This window comes from Lissotriton vulgaris, chromosome 10, assembly GCF_964263255.1.
Source record: "Lissotriton vulgaris chromosome 10, aLisVul1.2, whole genome shotgun sequence".
In the NCBI taxonomy this organism is placed as follows: domain Eukaryota; kingdom Metazoa; phylum Chordata; class Amphibia; order Caudata; family Salamandridae; genus Lissotriton; species Lissotriton vulgaris.
This window is the reverse complement of record NC_141698.1, coordinates 469715574-469737825: the sequence shown is the minus strand read 5'-3', so window position 1 is coordinate 469737825 and position 22252 is coordinate 469715574. Positions and strand designations below refer to the sequence as shown.

At 47.2% G+C, this 22252-nt stretch overlaps 1 protein-coding gene across 1 annotated transcript in view; it reads left to right on the top strand.

The window, feature by feature from the left end:
* Positions 1 to 22252, top strand: part of LOC147685416 (syntaxin-binding protein 4-like) — a 1262048-nt gene that overhangs the window by 1173560 nt on the left and 66236 nt on the right. The window contains exons 19-20 of the mRNA XM_086939784.1: positions 3737 to 3786; positions 15652 to 15773. Coding sequence (XP_086795910.1) covers positions 3737 to 3786; positions 15652 to 15773 — 172 coding nt within the window. The remainder of the gene's footprint in view (positions 1 to 3736; positions 3787 to 15651; positions 15774 to 22252) is intronic.

Below are 22252 nucleotides of genomic sequence, written 5' to 3'. Positions count from 1 at the left end.
CAATAAAGGTAGGAGCTGGTCCCATTCCAAATTAGATTATCCTGAACAACTCTACAAAGAAGAAACTCTGGACTTCGACGTTCTGCTCCACAGAAGACTGAAGAAATCTCCCTTGTGGCCAAGAAGTGACCACCCTGCATCTGCAGGCACCATCAAGCGTCCTAGCGGTTCACTTTGTCGTCCTTCCAGGTGGAACCAGACTTCAGAGCCCGATGAGACCCGGACTTCCATACCTCTCCGACCTCAACTCACATCTGCAGCACAGCTGAGATCCATGGGTGCGACGAGACATGTGGGACCGGCCATCTTGAAGAAACTGCACTTCGCTTCCAGCACAATCTCTGAGGCACCCTCGAGAAAGTGCTTTGAGGATTGAGAAGCCCCAGCCCCGAGCAGCTCCTGCACCGAAGACCAGCCCTCCAGCCTCCACGAGAGCTGGTGTGGCCCTTCTGCCTGGTTTCTGCTCGACGCGTTGTCTGGTCACTTGCCGGCTGGCTTGTGGCCTCCTAGAGAACGAACTTTGAAAACTACACCACTGGTCTGGTTGCTCCAGACTGACACTTGCTTCCTTCCAAAAGAGAAGTACCCCGGACCCTCATGGTCTGCACCAGACGCCATCTTCACTCCCCGCGTGGGTTGCCTTTGCCAAGGCCTGTTGACTCCGATCTCGGAACAGACACCGCCGACAGCGAGAGCCTACGTGGGACAGCTCGTGCCTCCATCCTGGTCGTCGAAGACACCTCCTGGTTCACGTGGCTGCAGAGCCAAGCATCACCTCTTCACCTGATAGCGATGACATCATCTGGTTCCTTCCTGGTTCCACTACGGTCACTGGCTAATGACTGTGAACATTGTCTCCTCTGCTTTCAGGTCTCCATCTTCCTCGATCCGCCCTTGGATCACTCCGGACATCTTCCTCCTAGTAGCCTGCAGCATCTTTCTCCAAGGCTCCATTGACTTCAACGCGGAAACCCGACACACTTTCACACCTATGCACCCGCAGCCTGTGGGTGAGGTAACGAGAGCATTTCGGTGCTCATAGGTAGATTGACTCTCCTAGTGTCCAGGTATCCAGTTTCAGTCTCAACCAGTCGGAACTGTCTTTACTTACCTATTTCGTAATTTGTTCATGCCCATTGACTTTGCATTGAAACCCGCGTGTGTGTTCTAAAACTGCACACGCGTCCCGTGGGCCTCCTGCTCCTTACCTAAGGTTATGGTAGTGTAGCCCCAGCGATTCTACAGCCTCTGGGCATCCTCATTTCTTCTATCGTTCTACTTATACCATTTACTTAGTATATGGTTTGCCGTGCCCCTAGGGCACCATTGTAATTTGTGCAACTTATTGTATTTTTCTGAAGAGTATTGTTATGTGCTTAGCCCTCTGATCTCATAAAGAGTTCAGAGGTGTTTGTTAGTAATAAATATATTGTTTATTTTCATAACAACCTGGGTGGTGTCCTTTCATCTGATATTCAAGGGGTTATATGTGGTAAAACAGCTGGCTTCACATGCCAAAAGAGTTTAGCCTAAGACTGCTTTGTTCATGCTACCATTAGGATAGCTGGTCTATAAGGTTGACTTACAACCAATCACCATAAGGGTTGTTTGGACTGATACAAGGTGATCACTAGAACTAGTGAGCATCATATATCAGGCCAACTTCTCACAACTTATTCTTACCTTTAAGTATTATATGTGCCTGAATACTTTAGTGGTTTTCAGTCAATCAATACTAACAGATTTATCTGGCAAGACAATGCAGGCTTGAATCCCAACCGCTGCACACCAGTGTGAGAAATTGGCCTGGTATATGCTGTCCACTAATTAAAGTGGGCACCTTGCACCAGTCCAAACGACCCTTATGATGTATGAGGTCAAAGATAACATTTAGAAAGCTATCCTAGTGGTAGCTGTGGAGAGCAGCCTTCAGGCTTAATCTTGAAGGAATGTAAAGCAGCTTGTTTAACCAGAATATCACCTTCTATATTGACTAAAGGAAAGGAGAACCACAAAGTAGTTATATAAAAATATGTATTTATTAATATAACACTCTCTAGTATCCACTACACAAGGATAGAACGTAAAGCACACAATAAATAGATCAATAGAACAGTTGTAAGTAGCACAATACACAGTGGGCTCCAGGGGGAGACCAAACCATATACTAAAATAGTGGTATAACAATCACGACTTGAGTCAAGACACAGTCCAGAGCATGTAGCATCACAGGGACCCCAAGGAACCACCCAAGGTGAGTAGATAGGGACCCCAGGGAGGATGGCTGCAGGGTGCTAACACGACCGCGGGCTCCGTACACTTGTATGGGGTAGTTGCAGTTACAGTTTTAAAGTTTAACCATCCTTCTAGGAGGACTTCGAGCAAACCCTTTGGAAATTAAGAGGTTGGAGAGCCACCCCACCCGTGGATACTGTGGTACCCGAGTTAACACTGCTTGAAGACAAGCCAAGGAAGTTACCAGAATAGTTGGGACCGTCTCACATTCCTGAAACGAAAGAGCTGTTATACATGTCTAAGATCTTCCAGCAGGGAGCTTCCAAAACTGATGGTTGCACGAACATACGAACATGGTCAGAGCCATCAATCCCTAGCACATTCACCAAATGCCTAGAGTCACAACTTCACAACTCTGAACAGCATAGACGCGACCCTTTATTTTAATTTCACTCCTCCCTTCTGATGCATGTGTCGTAATTCCATTGATGCAGTCATAATTTTAGTTAAAAAGAAACCATACAAGAGTCAATACTTCTTTCAGGAAACATTACTGCATTCATAGAAAAGAAGTGATGAAGCTGGTTTTGTGGCTGCTTCAATGCTCTGAACAAGGAACGGGGAAGCGGTTAGATGAAGTCAAAATGGGAGTACTAAATCCTCATGAGATATCATATAATGTCAACAGTTCAGCCAAACATGGTAGTCAGCGCTGATGTATTCCAAAGGCCTTTCAGAAAACATGCATCTTTAAGACTGTATAGAATCTCAGGGAGTCAGATTCTAGGCAGAGAGGTGGATGAAGTGAGTGAAATGTGTCAAGTGCAATGGATTTTCCATCAGTGATTTGACACTTGGAGAAGATATTTGCTAAGGCAGGTGCTACAGATTCCTAATCTGTGCTAAGCCAGTTCTAACAGGTATGTGTCTCATGGGTTGAGTGAAACAATTGCTCCATGTGGGCTCAAGTAGGCTGAGCTGATGTCCTGTCTGTCCTCTAGTATGTGGTACATATGTTTCCATATGCTTTTATACATGTGACATATGCCCTTAAGTGACCAGGCAGCCCAATCAGATACTCCATGGTCACCAATGTATTTGGAACTGGTACAAATTGGTGTCCAGACATGTGGTACTCATGTCATGTCTGTGCTCAGACAGGTGGAGCTTTAATGGGGGTCTGCCCATACGCAGATTATCATCCCAGAATGTTAGTAAACGCCACTGCATGCTTTTCTCTCTTGTATGAATTGTAACATATTTCTTACTCTATGTATTGTATACACTGCCCTCAGGGCAAGGTCCCTGCTATACATTTTCACTTGAAGTTTCAGTACTTCTGGAATGCATTCACACACCTCTAGATTTGGGGCAGAGTCATAGGAACATTCATTCATTTCTTCTGTTATGGGTAGGAGAGGATAGGTAGATCTAGGCTGAAATGCAAACCTCATAAATCCTCGTTGTGTCCATATGAACTGTCCCTTTTCTTTCTCAACAGAATGTCCACAAGCTACTGACAAAGCCATACTCCACAGCTGATGAACAAAGGTGAGAATATGTTTTTCTGAATTGTGCTGATCCCCTTGTGTGCTGAAATCTTGGGTTCTCATAATTATGTTTCAAGAATTACACTGTCATTACCAGCAAAAGAGCCACGAATATTAGCATAAACCACACTTGTTAGAGTTTTGTTAAAATTTCAGCACAGTTCACAGCTAACACTAGAAATCACCGCCCCACATCGCTTCTATGGGATGTTTCGCGACTCTGTGGGATAGACTAATTCTCCTCATTTCATCCATGGGGGTTGTTGAGCGCACAAGTGGATACAATACATTGTTTGTGTTACATCCATCTACTCTAGCTCACTTTTATTAACCTATAGGCAGTGACCAGACACAGTGCTACCATCTCCCCTTACAGTTCTATGTACAGACATCAATCTTCCATCTTAGATACTGGGCTAGCCTTACATAGACAGACAACCTCCAAGTGCCCATTTGTAAAGACCTAAATGTAGCTTGCTGTCAATGGCGTACAGTGAGGTTAAGTATCACTTGGATAGAGGATTCTAGGTTTCAATTATTGTGTATTCAGATGAGACCTGCACATGTATGAGAAGGTGAGAGGCAACTGTGCTAGCCTAATGGAAAGAGCAAACAACAATGTACTAACATCGACACTGCTACTAACCGCTCTTAGGACACTCAAAGACAATAGAGTAAATTACACAGCACTGTAAGAGTTAACAATTAGAAATATAACATCCCCTTAATAGATGACCACCTAACTCACATTGATGAAAGCATGAATAGAAAGCCTTAGCAGCACAACCTGCTGTTCAGGCATTCTTAAATTCTGCACTGATTTTTCAGTTGATATATATTTGAAAACTGCAACCATGTAATATAAACCCAGAAAGCACATATAGAGGTAATCTCCTTATCCGGGTTTACCAGTGGTCAGCCAACACAAACTAATGTCCTTGAAGACTGGAGTAAAGGTAAGTGTGTTTGTCCTAAGGTAGCCCTTTTAGTTCTTTGAATTTGGAAGTAAAGCTGCATGTGGGTTTATCTACACCAGTCCACATTCATGGAACTGCAAAAGAATAGATGGTGATTTGAGCATGAAATAGTTCTGAGCAGGTGAGCACCACTTGTATGATATGATCACTGAAGTAGCCTTTCCCGAATGCTTCATATAGTGGACACTCCATTTATGTCACTAACAGGATTCATGAGTCATTTACAGTATGGCAGATGCAGGGCACTTTCCAGAAATTGGTGGTTGTCCTGCCCATCCTATTTAGAATGTATACACAGGTAGACACTCTAAATAGGGTATACAGGTCATCTGCCAATTTTGGACCGATGTACAGCATCCTTCAAAATTACACACAGAAGATTTGATTTAGAGTTTGGAGGAGGTGTGTTTCATCTCAAATGTGACGGATATCCCATCTACCTTATTAAACAAGTGCATTAGATGCCAGGGCACTTGTAATAAGGCTGGCGGGATATCTGTCACATTTGTGGAGGAATAAACCTCTGTCAGACTCTAACTCAGGCCCAAAGTCTGCCTGGAGGCTGATTACCACCGGAGATCCAAAATGTTCAACAGCTGGTGAACCCACCCCCAATAATTGCTGAGGCTCATGAGTCCATAGCTGGGGGTGTCCACTGGCTATTGTATAGGGAATCTGAAAACTACAGCAACCCCACAAACCTCTCACCGAAGCTCAAAATCCTATAGTGGAATGTGGCAGGTCTCTGCTGTAAAATAGATAACCCAGAGTGGGGTGCCCTTATCCAAGACTCAGATATATGTATGTTTCAGAAAACCTGGGCCAGGGAGACAATCCATAGACCCGGCTACACAACTTACACCATACCCGCCACATCCGGGGGGGAAGGCAGACCATCTGGGGACTTATCACTTGGGATGCTACACACTTGGGTTGCACGGGGAAGCAGGTGGAGACATCATCTAGTGATATTCTATGTGTTATTCTAAGCTCCCCAGCCAGGCCAAGGTTAGTGCTCATTAATGTATACTGCGGCCAACCGGATATGGGCAAGAGTCCCCCACCCTAGACAAATTATCATCATTCATATCCACAGTTAATAACACGACCTAGTGATTTTGGCTGGCGATTTCAACTGTCAGTACAAACGATTTAGGGGCTTGGAGGCTGACGAACCAAATGACGAGGATCTGCACTGGGCCATTCCAGTGGCCAATGCACAGCCAGCACGGGCATGGACACCATTAGTTGTCCAACTGAGCATCCTCACCCTGAATTACTTGCTTAGGGCCTGTAATGGGCGCTTCAACACTGACAGTCTGGCCAATTTCACCTATAATAGGTTGTGTTCCCCTTCAATCCTAGATTATATCATGGTGAATACTAAATCTTGGCATCTGTTGGTCAACTTTAAGATTGTTCCTAGATTCGATAGTGATCACAATGCTCTAATCTTAGAAATGAACACTCCCTATATTGGAGAAGCCCCAAAGGACCAACTGTTGAAAACAGCAGGGCCAATCCTTATTAGATGCAGGAGAGTAAGATGTGGCACCCTATGCGAATCCCAAGATAGACTATCTTCACTTTACCACAAAATCTTACCATATCTGGAGGTTGCAATCCAACTAGGTGAGTCCGGAGATTCTGTCTGCACCCTCAGTAAAATAGCAGAAAATCATCAAGGATTAGTGGTGGCTCTAGCGGACAGCTATGTAAAAATAATACAAGCAAAGGCAGGCAGTGTGCCTAGACATCCTTGGTACAATGCCAAATGCTGTAAGGCTAAGATAAACCTGTTGGCAGCGATCAAAAGGAATATCTGAAAGAAACAGGTTAGTATTAGATTCCTTACCTTAGAATATCCCCAGGCGTCAGACTGGATCTGGAAATTTTTGCGTAGCAGTACCCTTGCGCGTCGGTAGGCGTCGTCTGCGGCTCCGCGTCCATCGTCAGCGTCGTGGGTGCCGTGATGACGTCCTCGGAGTACTTAGACGCCACCTCCGCGTGCTGACCTCAGTTCTTCTTTTTTCTACGCCAGCAGCGCAAATCCGGAAAAAGTGGTACTTTAGTCACTTTTTTACTAAACTTTTTGAGATCTTTTTGATCATTTTTCGAGTCTTCGACTCCGATCGGTGCCGGTAGGGATGCCAGGTTTTAAACCTTGTGAGGACTGCGACCGGCTGATGTCCGTCATCGACCCTCATCGACGGTGCCTCCACTGTCTCGGCGTCAATCATGACGACAAGACCTGCTCCGACTGTCGGGCCTTAACATCGAAAGTTAGGCGGGAGCGATCCCGCAAGCGGCTCGAGCTCCAGCAGTCGGCCCGTGCCGTGAGAGGTCCCGGTCCGGACGGAGGTCGAGGGACCGGTCGCGGGAGCAGAGCCATCATAGCTCCGGGAGTCCACATCACTCCTCAGGTTCGAAGTCGTCAGGTAAGCACAAGAAGTCGAAGAGACGTTATCGCTTTTCCGACTCCCCCCGATGCTCGCGCAATGCGGCCTGGGGTTTGGGTGACACCGCCCACGCGGCTCCGTCGGAGTCAGGGGTGTCGCGACCTGCCCCATACCCTCCGGTCCCTAGGCAGCAAGCGACGCCGGAGGAGATCGAGCGCTTCCTCATGGCCATTAGAACCCACACTCCTCCGGCGGGCTATGCGGCACCTTTGGGCCCAGCGGACCCGTCTGGGGGCCCCAGCGGGTCGGGTGCTTTGGCCCCGATGCCGCCGGCGCCTTCGGGATCGATGCCCCAGGGCCCCACTGGATCCACTTCTGGATTTGGATCGTCGCCGATCGACCTGACTACCTCATCGGCTCCGGTCCCGCAGGCGCCGTCCCCGATACCTCCCTCGACCCGGTTCCGGCGTCGGAGCGGCGCCGCTGGGCGCCGCTCTCGACCCTGCTTGGGGAGTTTTACTTCAATGAACCGGCCCCATCATTTGACAACCATGATTATCAGGGGGTGGGTGATGAGGAGTATTGGGAGGGGTCTGAGGACCCTCTGACACATGAGTGTCAGTCCCAGGAAACTGGACAGGTGGACTTGGGGATGTCAGTGGTCTGGACACTTCGCCAGACACTGGTTTTGTCTCACCTCCTACCGTGGCTTCGGAGGAGGGGGCAACCTTCAGTGTGGTGTTGATGCGGGCGGCCAAGTCCTTGGGCCTTGAGCTCCCCGTCACGGCTGTGAGGACTAGCCTCCTCACTGAGGTCCTGAAACCGCAGTCAAGCTCGGCTGAGCCTCTGCTGCTGTTTAATCAGGCCTTGACTGACGTTCTTTTGGGCACTTGGTCCAGGCCCACTACAGGCGGGCCTGTAGATAGGAACGTGGCCAGACGCCACCGCCCGGCCCCGGACCCTTGTTTCCTGTTCACCCACTCCACCCCTGAGAGCCTGGTCATCCAGGCCTCGAACTCCCAGACCGCATTCCCGTCAGCGCCGCCTGATCGGGAATCCAAGAGGTATGAGAATTACCGAAAGAAAATATTCTCCTCCCTTAGTCTGGGACTGCGGTCTTCTAACACTGCATGCCTCTTGGGCCGCTACACCCACTGTGGGACATGGTTGCGGATGTGCTGCCACAATGCCAGGTGGAGGTCAAGGCTAAACTCGCCCAAGCCTTTGCGGAGGGTCGAGATGCGGCATGTTTTTCCATCCGGTGTGGGCTGGATACCACCGACTCACTGGGAAGAGCGATGGCAACGACGGTGGCGATTCGTCGCCACGCCTGGTTGAGGTCCGCCAACTTTTCAGCGGATGTCCAGAATACCCTCATGGACATGCTGTTTGATGGCCGTCGCCTCTTTGGCGACAAGGCAGACCATGCGCTTGAGCGCTTTAAGGACTCCAGGGCTACGGCCAAGTCCTTGGGCCTCTCGGCCCGCTCCAGCAAACGGGTGCCTTTCGCTCCTTTCGTGGCCAAGGAAGGGGTACCCCCACACGTGCTGCCAGCCACCCACCGCAGACTAACATCCAACGCGGTGGCAGCCGTGGAAACCGCTGTGGAAGCGGTCGGGGACAACGGCGAGGCCAGTCCACACCTTCCCCCACAGCATCCGCCTCAAAACCTTCCTAGTCCGTGCTTTCGGGCCCATGTGATGCCAGTGGGGGGCAGGGTTCGCCATCACCACTCCCACTGGCGCACTGTCACATCGGACAAGTGGGTGCTGCAAATCGTCCAAAGGGGCTACTCCCTCCCCTTCGAGATGACCCCTCCATCCATGCCACTGCAATACCACCGCGTATCAGGGGATCATTTGCGGCTTCTGCAGGAGGAAGTTACGGCCCTCTTGGCCAAGGGAGCCATCGAGCGCGTTCCTGGACCAAAAGTAGGGTGTGGTTGCTACTCCCACTACTTTCTGGTACCCAAGAAGGGCAAAGGGGGCCTACGCCCTATTTTGGACCTACGGAACGTCAATGGCTTCCTCCGGAAGGAGAATTTCAAAATGCTGACACAGGCTCAGGTCTTATCTGCCCTGGACCCAGGAGACTGGATGGTAGCGTTGGACTTGCAGGACGCTTATTTCCACATCCCCGTCCTGCCGGCTCACCGGCGCTACCTACGGCTCACGGTAGGCCACAAGCACTTTCAGTTTACCGTGCTCCCATTCGGCCTTACCAGCACCCCACAGGTGTTCACGAAAGTGATGGCGGTGGTCGCAGCTCATCTGCGCAGGTTAGGGGTTTCAGTCTTCCCCTACCTCGACGACTGGTTGTTGAAGGCGGGCTCGGCCCAGACAGTCGTCAGCCACCTCCAGACGATGGCGGATCTCCTGCACCTGCTGGGGTTCTCCATCAACGTGCCGAAGTCACATCTGTGTCCCTCTCAAAAGCTCCTTTTCATCGGAGCGGTTCTCGACTCGGCGCAGTGTCGGGTTTATCCCCCCGAGCAGCGGGTTTGGGATATTCAGGCTCTGATTCCGATCTTTCAGTCTTTATCCCGAGTCTCGGTCAGTTTGACGCTGCGGCTTCTGGGGCTGATGGCTTCCTGCATCCTTCTGGTGCGTCACGCTCGTTGGCGGATGCGGGCTCTGCAGTGGGACCTGAAGTTTCAGTGGGCCCAGCATCAGGGCAACCTGTCCGACCATGTCCTGATTTCGGAGGGCACTGCAAGACAGCTGCAGTGGTGGCTCACGGACCGCGATTGGTTCAGCTGAAGATCCCTCTCCCTTCCCCAACCAGAGCACGTAGTTGTGACGGACGCGTCCCTCCAGGGCTGGGGTGGCCACATGGGAGAGGCGGAGATCAGAGGCCTCTGGTCTCCGGCGGAGTCCTGGCTCCATATCAACCTTTTGGTGCTGCGGGTGATTTTTCTTGCACTGAAGGCATTCCTCCCCTCTGTCCGAGGGAGTGTAGTGCAGGTGTTCACGGACAACACCACTGCCATGTGGTACTGCAACAAACAGGGCGGGGTGGGGTTGTGGACCCTCTGCGAGGAGGCTCTGCACCGTTGGCAGTGGCTGGAACATCAGGGTGTGACCCTTGTGGTTCTACACCTGGCAGGTTCTCTGAAAGCCAGGGCGGATGAACTCAGCCGCCGGTGCATGATGGATCACGAATGGCGTCTGAACTCGGACGTGGCGCAAGGTCTCTTTCTGCAGTGGGGAGAGCCTTGGTTAGATCTATTCGCCACAGAAGAGAACGAGCAATGTCATCAGTCCTGCGCGTTGGAATTTCCAAGGCGGCACTCGCTCGGGGACGCTTTTCGTCACAAGTGGAGTTGCGGTCTGTTGTATGCCTTTCCGCCTATACCACTTCTGCCCAGAGTGCTGAAGAAAATCAAATGCAACCGGGCCCAAGTCATCCTTGTGGCTCCGGACTGGGCACGAAGGTACTGGTATCCCAAGCTACTCAGTATGTCAGTCGATCCCCCGGTTCATCTGCCTCTTCAGGAGGACCTTCTGTCGCAGCAGCAGGGGACGGTCCTCCACCCAAACCTGTCCCGTCTCCACCTCCATGCTTGGAGATTGAGCGGCGACAGTTGAGGCCATTTGACTTGCCTGATGAAGTCTGTAACATCATTCTGGCAGCCAGGCGTCCCTCCACAAAGTCGGTATACGCCTGCAGGTGGAACAGATTTGTGGCATGGTGCACAGCAAAGGCTGTGGATCCTCTCTCTGCCCCTCTTTCTGAGGTTCTTCTCTTCCTTCTTTCTCTTGCCCAGCAGGGCTTTGCTCTGGGCACTATCAAGGGCTACCTTTCTGCCCTTTCAGCCTTTCTAAGGCTGCCTGATCAACCATCTTTGTTCAAGTCCCCTATTGTAACTCGTTTTCTGAAAGGTATCACACACACGTTTCCACCTGTTCCATTCGTGATGCCTCAGTGGGACTTGAACCTGGTTCTTACTTATCTGATGTGCGCTCCCTTTGAGCCACTTCACAACTGTCCTATCCGCCTTCTTACTCTGAAGACTGCTTTCCTGGTTGCCATCACCTCTGCCAGGAGAGTGAGTGAGCTCCAGGCTCTTTCCTCTAAACCTCCTTTCCTTTATGTCCATCCGGACAAGGTTGTGTTGCGAACTGGACCCTCTTTCCTGCCCAAGTTTGTCACAGCCTTCCACATCGGGCAGTCTATCACCTTGCCCACCTTCTTTCCGCCTCCGCATCCCTCAAAAGAGGAAGAGCGGCTCCACCGTCTGGACCCAAAACGTGCGCTCTCATTCTATCTGGATCGCACACGCCAGTTCCGGGCGGATGACCAACTCTTTAATGGTTACGTGGGCGCTAAGAAGGGACGGGCGGTACACAAGCGGACCATCTCTCGGTGGGTCGTCTTGTGTATCAAGGCTTGTTACTCCTTGGCAAGGAATGAGCCTCCTGTTCCACTCAGGCCACAGCAGCTACCACTGCCCTGGGCTGGGGAGTCCCCTTGCAGGACATCTGTCAGACAGCTAAGTGGGAATCGCTGCATACGTTTGCAAGACACTACTGCCTGGACAGCCAAGTCCGGAGGGATGGCTTCTTTGGCCGTTCCGTCCTCCAGGACTTTCTGGTGTGATTATTGGTTCCCAGACCCACCACCGAGGTTGGTATTCCTGGGGTATCTATTCTAAGGTAAGGAATCTAATACTAACCTGTTTCTTTCAGATGAACAAGTTACTTACTTTCGGTAACGATATATCTGTAAGAAACAGTAGTTAGTAATAGATTCCTTACCGCCCCACCCATCCTCCCCGTTCTGCGAACCGATATCTAGGGTTAAGGTCATCCCCTTTCAGGGCCCTAGTTTCAATGGCACCAGTGTTGGTTTTTAACATGGCTCTGCGTTTCTAGCGCCGAAATGCTGTGTCTAAGAACTGACATCAGCACGCGGAGGCGGCGTCTAAGTACTCCGACGACATCATCACGGCGCCCACGATGCCGACGACGGATGCGGAGCTGCAGACGACGCCTACCGACGCGCAAGGGTACTGCTACACAAAAAATTCCGGATCCGGGTAAGGAATCTAATACTAACTACTGCTTCTTACAGATATATCGTTACCGAAGGTAAGTAACTTGTTCGACAAGCTGGTGATAAAGGGCAACAGGATAATATATAAACTTGAAATCAAACAAGGAAAAAAGGAGTGGGAAATAGAAAAGTGGGAAGTGGGACAGTCTGAGAGATGCTCTAAACAGGAAAGACATGAGGACCTTTTGGAAATTAATAAGCTCAGATACAAAGGAGGACAAACATGCTTTTGAACCAAACTCGGGCACCGAGGTCTGGAGGGCACACTTTCAGTCACTTTACTCCAGGGAAGAGGGTGCTCTTGAGCATGCCAAAACCTCCACCTCTCTCACACATCTACTCAGCTTAAAAACTCCGGCAATTTCTCTAAAAGAGGTTACGGCTGCTATTGCCTGAGTAATACCTGCTATGGCCCCGGGGCTTGATAAGATTCCTGGATACCTCTATCATAATGAACCTAGTGTCTGGGCCCCCTATCTCTGGAGTATATTTAACTCTATATTACAGGGAATGGAGATCCCTATAACATGGCTAGGGGCTGAAATTATCCTTATTTTTAAGAAGGGCTCACTCCTCCTTCCTGCAAACTATCGGCCCATTAGCCTCATCGATGTTGCACAAAAAATCTTCGCTCGAGTGCTTCTGGAGCGTTTGCAGAATTGGATAGAGGGGTTTTCTATTCTTACCCCCTACCAGGCCGGTATTCGTACTAAAACATCCACAATTTATTACGTTTTCAGGTTGCAACTATTGCACTGGAAAACAGTAATCTTGGAGGGTGGCAGTCTCTATATGAATTTTGTGGACCTGAAATCAGCTTTTGATCTAGTACCCAGAGAAAAACTATGGGCTATTTTATACGATCTAGGAGCGCCTCCCTACTTATGTGAGATTCTGAAAAGATTGCATATAAAAACTATGCCCAAATGGAGACCTCACCGATCGCATACCTATAGAGAGAGGTGTGAGACAGGGGTGTGTACTAGCCCCTACCCTTTTTAGTCTCTTTATAAATGTCCTAGTGGAGGCTTTGGCAGCCGGAGGGGGATCTCGACGCACCAAAATTAGCGGGCCGCAAGGTATCTGCCTTAATGTTCGCAGACGATACCCTCCTGCTTTCAGAATTACCGATGGGTATGCAAAGGGCACTGGATATTTTGTTCTTATTTTGCAAGAACAGGGGCCTGGAAATAAATACACAGAAAACAAAATATATGGTGTTCAATGCAGCCACTCAACGCGTCCCAATCCACAACTAGCCGGAGAATCTTTAGAGAAAGTCCCTGTCTGTGACTATCTGGGCCTAACCCTCAACAAGAATATGGAGTGGGGTGACCAAATAAGGTAGGTTTGTCTTAAGCTGACACGAACGTCATGGGGCCTCGTGAAACAGCAGAGGAACTGTGTACGCAAAATGCTGGGGCCGGTGCTGGAAATCTACAAGGCACAAGCTAGAGGGGCCGCCTTGTACTGAGCCGAATTATGGGGCCATAGGCCAACTGAACAACTTGCAAGGATTGAAAATTCTTTCCTTAGACAGTTGGTGGGCCTTCCTAATAGCACTCCCCTAACTCCTCTCCGAATGGACTTGGGCATGAGCCCAATGGCACAAGAGGTAGCGCTCAGACCCCTACTTTACTGGCGTCGTTTATGGAGCACCCCAGAGTTATCCGCGTACAAGGAGGAACTGAGGGAGGTGGTAATCACAGGGGGGCAAAAAAAATCTCCTGGCTTACCTATATTAAGAATTCCTTTGCAGCCATCGGATGGGAGATTTATGGAATAGCCCAGAAGAAAGCTCCTTGGTTACACCAAGAAAAGTCCTGATAAAAAACTTTAAGGATCACCACGTCAACTTACTCCAGAGGGGCCTCAGGACAGGCACACTTACTACATCCTTCCTAGATGTTAAATTCTCATCCCTCCTAGACTCTAACATTGATGATATACATCCCTTCCTAGCCAAAAAACTCTACATGCAGTTCAGGCATGGCGTACTCCCCTTACATGCTGTCACCTTAAAGTGTGGGGGGGGGGGGGGGTAGCCAGACGAAAGCTTGTCCGTCTTGCAAAAACTGTTCAGAGACCAACCTGCATGTGTTGTTATTTTGCCCTACCTACAAGGTAATAAGGGCCCGTTGGCTAAGACAGCTTTGCAGGAATCTTGGAACCTTCGTTGCCTACAGGCCTATAGCATCCTGAAATACGACACTGGCATGCCTATTGTTTATTCTGTGTCCCGTTATCTCTTTTCAAAGTGGTGTGCTCGTCGTGCAGTCTAAGACTAATTCTGCAGAGCATTTTAGGCATCTTGCCGCTTAAGAACACAAGACTGGATTCATTTTCTGAATTGGAGATTATAATGCATCAAAATATCCGATCTTCCTCCTCTCCTACCTAGGAATGCTTTTATGGAGTATGATCTATGCCTCTCTACTAGATTTCATTTAGGGCAATGATGTTCTGAATACCCTGCCAGCTCATTTTTGACACAGAAGGAATACAGATCTAATGGTACTATCAGTCAGAGACAACCTCAGACGTCTACTGTATGGCAGTGGAGTCAGAGTGTTGATGCTGTTCGATATTTCCATAGCCTTTGACACCATCAACCTATCAATACTTTCCACTGGAATGACCACTGTATCTGTCTCAGGACAGTACTTGAATGGTTCACCTCCCACCTTGAGATCAGATGTTAACTTATCTCCTTGCCTCTTTTCTCCTTCCAGCCTAGCAAGGCCAGCTGTGATTACATTCATGACTAAATATTTAGCCTTTATTATTTAATATATACATGCAATGCCTTGCCAAATTACTCTTTCAGGCAGGGTCACATTTCTATATGCACATGGATGATACACAGCTAATCTTTACCTGGAAAGGCCTGAATCAGGGAGGCAGTGGTTGGAATCTCAGAAATCATTAACTATTGATTATTTCTCCCTTAGTGGTGTTTTCTGCAAAGCGCCTGAGTGCCACCAGAGTAAGGTAGTTTGTGTGCTACATTAGTGTTGAGATAGTCAGCCTAGCTTTAGGCTGTAGGGTAAAAATGAAAATCCTCATCCTCAGTGAGGGAGGAGGCTGGTCCAACTTTGTGGGGTAGCTTATCTTTTTGCATGGCTGCAAAAAAGCTAGAAATTTAAAGAAACTAGCCATCATTGTTGGTGTGTCTGCCACAGGAACAAAACTGTTATGTGGGACTTTCATATCATGAAAACAAAATGTAGGCACACTGTTTAAGAGCTCCTCATTTTGTTACTCTCGGGTAGATGGGTATAGAGGTGACCAGGCTTTTCCAGTTTTAGCTCTCTGAGACATTAACAAGAATTCACAAATATAGTGAACTTAGTTGTTTTATAGCATCCAAAGCTCACACACATCTGTCTTCCCTCCATATATTAAAATAGTCTAACTGGCTGTTATTTATTGCAGCAGTGCTTGCAAACATCAGCAGGATGACCGTTCTTCAGTATCAGCTCGTCTATTTCTTCCATCATCTGAACTCATTGAAATGCTTGTATCAGAAGCTAGCGAGATACTACACATAAAGGATGGTGAGTATTTGCTTCTCTGTCAGTTATTCAGATTCTGGTGGGGCAAGTGGTGTTTTGGGTTACTTCTTTGCTGCAAATGTGGTGGTCTACAATATCTGGTACTATTACATGCTACCCATAGATTTGAGATAATTTTTGTTTTACAACCATTTCCTTCAATGTTTTCAAGAACTTAGTAAGCTAAAAGCGTTCATCATCTTTCATAACAGAAGCGTAAAAGAAAACCCATTCATGGTTCGATCTCAGGCAACATCAACCCTTGGCATGGTACTGCACATAGATTACAGTAAAAAAGTAAAAAAATCCCCCAAACGATGTAGATTGCAAATGTTATAACGCCATTACTGGTTGTATAACATGGGCAACTCACAGGTACATCCTCCCAGTATCCTCCCTCGTTCAGAATCCAAAAAGCACCTGTGAACTCGGAAACTCCTCCATAAATTCCTCAAAAGATTTAACCTTGCTGTTGCAAAAAATAAAAAGTGATACAAATGCAATCTCCCTCCCGCCACTTCGCCAATGGATCTGGTTGTAATGCCAGTGTGAAGGAGTTATTGAAGTGACTGGAGGTCTGAAGAGATAGGCAAGTGGTCAGCTATAGCTGTTGGTGCAGTTGGAGAGTTGTGGATGTAGGTGTACTAGGGTATGCATTAGGAGGCCGGTCTCTCTTGGGCTTCCAGATGGGATCCCATAGAGATGGGCCCACCACCACTCTATTCATATGTACCCAGATCTTCTCATTTATTCTAGATCTTTAATCCAGCAAGACCCTCATCTGTGAGGCCCAGTAATACTTACACATATGTGGTAAAGCCATTCCACCTGTATCGCTCAGCTGGCCTAGTAGGTTATATATGATACAAACTAAAGGTTTCGTAGGGAGCTGATTTGTAACAATAATACAACAGATTCACAAATAGACATCTAATTATCTAATTCTTATTCAAATTTATTCCAGACAGATTATAGAAAATGACAAAACAGCGTTAGTCAGAAAATATGATTCCATATCATTACAAAATGTTTCCACAAATGGTTTACAGTTGACTTATTCCTAAAACACGATATTTTCACCACGCATGTGTTTCGCTGCCGTACATGCTGCATTCTTCAGGGCTGAAAATAAATGGAAAAAAGTATGTTCGAGGCATATGAGCTGCAGATGCTACACTATGCATTAGATCGCCACCTGGTGTTGGGCTCGGATGATTACATGTTGTTGTCATCTTGGAAGAAGTCTTTTGTAGTCACTAGATAGGTGACTCCTCCCTTGGACGATAGTGCGCACAGGCTTTGGCTCCATTCTTAGATTGTTCTTTTCCGCCACTGGGTTCGGATGAAAGTTTTCCGCTCCGGCTAGAAATCAACTTTTCAAGCACTTCGAAGCGCAAAAAACTTCCCACAACTCTTCAAACTAACTTCGATAACGACTAACATCGTTTCGATTCCATCAGCTGGATTCCGGTCGTCGACACGGGCCGTTGGGCCTATCCACGCCGTGAGGCCTACACCTCATTGAAAGGATGCCTTTCAAGAAATGCCACGGGTGTGGAGCAAAGTTTCCACGCAGTGACCACCACGAGCTCTGCAACCTGTGCTTCTCACCAGAACATGACGAATCCAGCTGTACAGCCTGCGCATCCTTTCAATCCAAGAAAACCATCAGAGATCGGAGGGCTCGTCGACACGACATGCAGAGATCAACTCCGGAAACGGTGGATATCTTCGACGAGGAGGTTCCGCTCGTTCCCGAAGAAGTTCAGATGATCTCCAGATCGTATCATAGGCAGACAACTCAGACCATCGAGTCAGCGCGTGAGTACTACTGCCCCTGCACCACACACAGCACCCAAATCGAAGGCAAAGGTCAACACTCCACCTCCGGGGCCCAGTCGTGACCAAAACACCTCTTCGACAGCCCCGCCATCGAGCCTGGCTCCGAAGAAACTAACTAAGCCTTCCGGTACCTCGGTACCAAGCAAGCCGCATGTCCCGATCCCACCAGCTCCCTCGGCACCGAAACCGAAAGAAGTCTCGGCTCCGAAACCTTCTTCACCTATACTTCCTTCTCCTTCATCTCCTGCTCCTCTTAACAATTCACCACAGATTTCTCCTTCACAATCCCCTCTTTTGTGACCACACTCACCACAAAATGTTGATGAGTATAGATTAGGAGAAGGGATGTACACAGATGAACCTTTCCCATACCCTACAGATGATGCAGTCTGGGAGTCCCAAACCCACAGGATATACTAGACATTCCTGACCCACAATCATACCCATCAAAACCTTCTCCCCCAGAAGATAACTTTGGATTTGGGCACCTATTGAACAGAGCTGCCATTTGCCATGGGGTCACTATGCATTCTGACGAGGCAGAGGAAGATTTCCTATTAGATATATTTGAACAATCACAGAGATCTGTTCAAATTCTTCCTATGATTAAAGGGGTCATCAAACATGCTCCAGAATTTTTTAAAGACCCTATACGTACTAGGATTTTAAACCCCAGGATTGAGAAAAAATATAGGCCTACACCTGCAGATCTAGCCTTCATTAAAGGGCGACTACCATTAGATTCCCTAGTGGTCTCCAATGCTAGGAAGAGAGCAAACTCACAAACTTTAAGTGAGGCACCTCCACCTGACAAAGAATCCAAGGTCATAGATGCCTCAGGCAAAAGAATAGCCGCACAAGCTACCAACATATGGCGCATAGCTAATACGCAAGCCCTCCTTTCCCGATATGATAGGGCTCATTATGATCAGTTAGAGAAACTGCTAGACTATCTACCTGACCAATATAAGGCACAATCAAATGATCTTATACAAGAAGGCAAACTCATTTCTAATGCCTCTAATGCTTCTAATGCCTCAATCAAGTGCACACTAGACATTGCCGATACCGCATCTAGAGCTGTAAATACTAGTGTAGTACTTAGAAAAGAAGAAGTCCAAACTACCATTTTAAATCAGCCATTTAATCAAAACCAATTGTTTGGACCAGAGGTAGACACAGCACTGGAGAAAATGAAGAAGGGTACAGACACTGCCAAATCTATGGGAGCTTTACTGCCAACACAAACTAGAGGTTCCTTTCGTCGCTCCTTCTATAGAGGGGGCTCCAAACAAACCGGTGCAGACATCACAACATCCTTCAAATCCAACACACAAACATCTTCTAATAAGGGATATTTTAGAGGATGATATAGAGGGAATAACAACAAGGGAAGAGGTTGGGGTAACAACAGTAATCGAACCTCTTCCGCCACAAAACAGTGACTTCACTCTGCTCCCCCAACAGCATTCCACTCCTGTGGGGGACAGATTAACACAATTCCTGCCTGTCTGGAGCTCCATCACAACAGACAAGTGGGTAAGACAGATTATCCAGTATGGCTACTGCCTGGAACTTACAGCAACCCCTTCACACATACCACCCAGGCAGCGTCCAATGTCTACAGAACACCTTACTCTGCTCAAACAAGAACTTCTGCCACTTTTACAAAAGGAAGCAATACAATTAGTTCCTTTACAAGAACAAGGAACAGGGGTTTACTCGCTGTATTTTCTAATTCCCAAGAAGGACGGGACACTAAGACCAATTCTCGACCTCTGGCCCTTCAATCATTACATACAATCAGATCATTTTCATATGATCACTTTACAACAAGTGCTCCCACTGCTGCAACAAGGCGATTTCCTTACGACACTAGACCTAAAGGACGCCTATTTCAACATTCCTATACATCCTGCTCACAGAAAGTATCTAAGGTTTGTACTGGAAGGACAACATTATCAGTTCAAAGTCCTTCCATTCGAAGTGACAACGGCACCACAAGTATTCACAAAGTGCCTAGCAGTAGTAGCAGCACACCTCAGAAGACAACAAATACATGTCTACACAACTGGCTCATAAAAGTCAAGTCATTCAATCATTGTGTCCAACACACACATCAGACAATTTAAACATTGCACGACTTAGGGTTTACAATAAACTACACCAAGTCGCACCTCCAGCCCTCTCACATACATCAGTAAATACATCTACGGCTCTAGCGTATCCCAGTCCAGCTAGGATACAGAGCATTCAAGCCTTGGTCACAATCTTTCAACAGCAACAATCTCTGCAAGCCAGAATGTTCATGAGACTAATAGGCATGATGGCATCTTGCATTTTCATAGTACCATATGCAAGACTGCAGTGTGTCCATTACAAGAATGTCTAGCACAGCAATGGAACCAGGCACAAGGGCAACTAACAGACCTGGTGTTGGTAGACAGCCGCACACATTGCTCTCTTCAGTGGTGGAACACCAAAAACTTGACAAAGGGGCGGCTGTTCCTCGAGCCTGTTCCACAACTAGTGCTGACAGCAGAGGCATCCCTCACAGGATGGGGAGCTCATCTCCTACACCATACAACTCAAGGACAATGGAACAGTCAACAAACACTGTTCCATATCAACCATCTAGAGCTGCTAGCAATTTTCTTAGCACTCAAAACATTCCAAGTACAACTACAGAACAAAGCTGTCTTGATCCGGATGGACAACATGACAGCCATGTATTACATACAAAAACAGGGGGGGACACACTCTCTACAACTGTCCCAACTGGAAGGATTAAAAAGAATCATTCCACCAAGGTTACCACCTTCTCCAGTGTGGAACCTCAACGTGGTTCTTACAAGGCTCATGGGACCCCCTTTTGAACCTCTACACAAATGTGAACTGCAATTCCTCACTGGAAAACAGCTTTCCTTATTGCTATCACCTCTCTTAGAAGAGTAAGTGAGATACAGGCTTTCACTATACAAGAACCTTTTTTATAACTACATCGTAACACAGTGGTTCCAAGAACTAATCCTAAATTCCTTCCAAAAGTAATTACTCTTTTTCATTTAAACCAATCTGTAGTTACCAGTGTTTTTCCAAAACCCTGACTCTGTGGCTGAAAGAGCTCTACACACTCTAGATGTTAAAAGAGCTATTCTCTACTATATAGATAGGACTAAATCTTTTCGAAAACAAAACAATTATTTGTATCTTTCTCTCCACCTCATAAAGGCAACCCCATCTCTAAGGGTGGAATTGCAAGGTGGATTGTAAAATGCATACAAGTCTGCTTTCACAAAGCAAAACGTACATTAACAGTTCCTCCTAGAGCGCACTCCACACGCAAGCTAGGAGCCTCCATGGCATTCTTAGGGAACCACCCCTTAGAAGACATATACAAAGCAGCAACATGGTCTACAACACACACCTTCACTAAACACTACTGTGTTGATGTGCAAGCCAAGCAGCAAGCTGCAGTAGGCCAAGCTGTTCTTAAAACTCTTTTTCAAACAACTGCAACAGATACAGGTGACCACCGCTAGGGGAGACACTGCTGCACAATCGAAGCATAGTGTAGTATCTGCAGCTCATATGCCTCGAACGGAAAATGCTATTTACCAGTATGCATCTGTTCTTGGCATGTAGAGCTGCAGATCACTACACGTCCTCCCGCCTCCCCGGGACTTGTATCTGTTCCAGTTTCTATCTTACTTAGATGCACACGCATGGACATCTTTTCTTTACTTCTACTAACTCCATCATTTCCCATCATGGCGAAAAACAATCTAAGGATGGAGCCGTTTCCCATGCGCACTATCGTCCAAGGGAGGAGTCACCTATCTCGTGACTACAAAAGACTACTTCCAAGATGACAACAACATGCAATTATCCGAGCCAAACACCAATTGGCATAGTGTAGTGATCTGCAGCTCTACATGCCAAGAACAAATGCATACTGGTAAGTAGCATTTTCCTTTATTAGGATGCATATACTGTTCATATTGAATGATATAATATACATGTTCAGAATAAAGAGAAGACAAAAGTCTCCATATCGTGTAACCATATTTTAGATCCACATTTATGTTCTTATCAATTTTCCACTAATACATTTTTAACATGTTACTTCCCAAACTATTCCGTTATTGTACTATAATTAAATATGATTTCTGATCATTGTTTCAGACATTTAACACTTGTCACATGAGTTCTGTATGTTAGAATGTCCATAGGAAAGTTGTGGTAAACCGATAACGTCACACGGTATATGTATATTGGTATAATATAAACATTTATTTTTATTGTAGCGAGGTGTTACATCTGAACCAAATCGAATTTGTGGACCAATTATTTTAGTTGAACATTCATAAAAATGTGGTTACATTTTGTTAACAGTGAGTCAAGAAAGACTGAGTTGGTGTGGACTATGCAGCTCATAATGCAGTTAGTAGAATGGTCTGGGCTACAATTTTTTGAAGAATGATACATAAGGGTTTGAATCAAGGCCCTTATGTATTATGTTATTGTAAACATATTCTTGGTGTTAGATGTTTTTTATCTTTGTTTGTTTGTTATTACTTCTTAAGACATTTGAAATTTTTGGTGGATATGGAGTTCTAAGTTATAACTAGGCCTGAGTG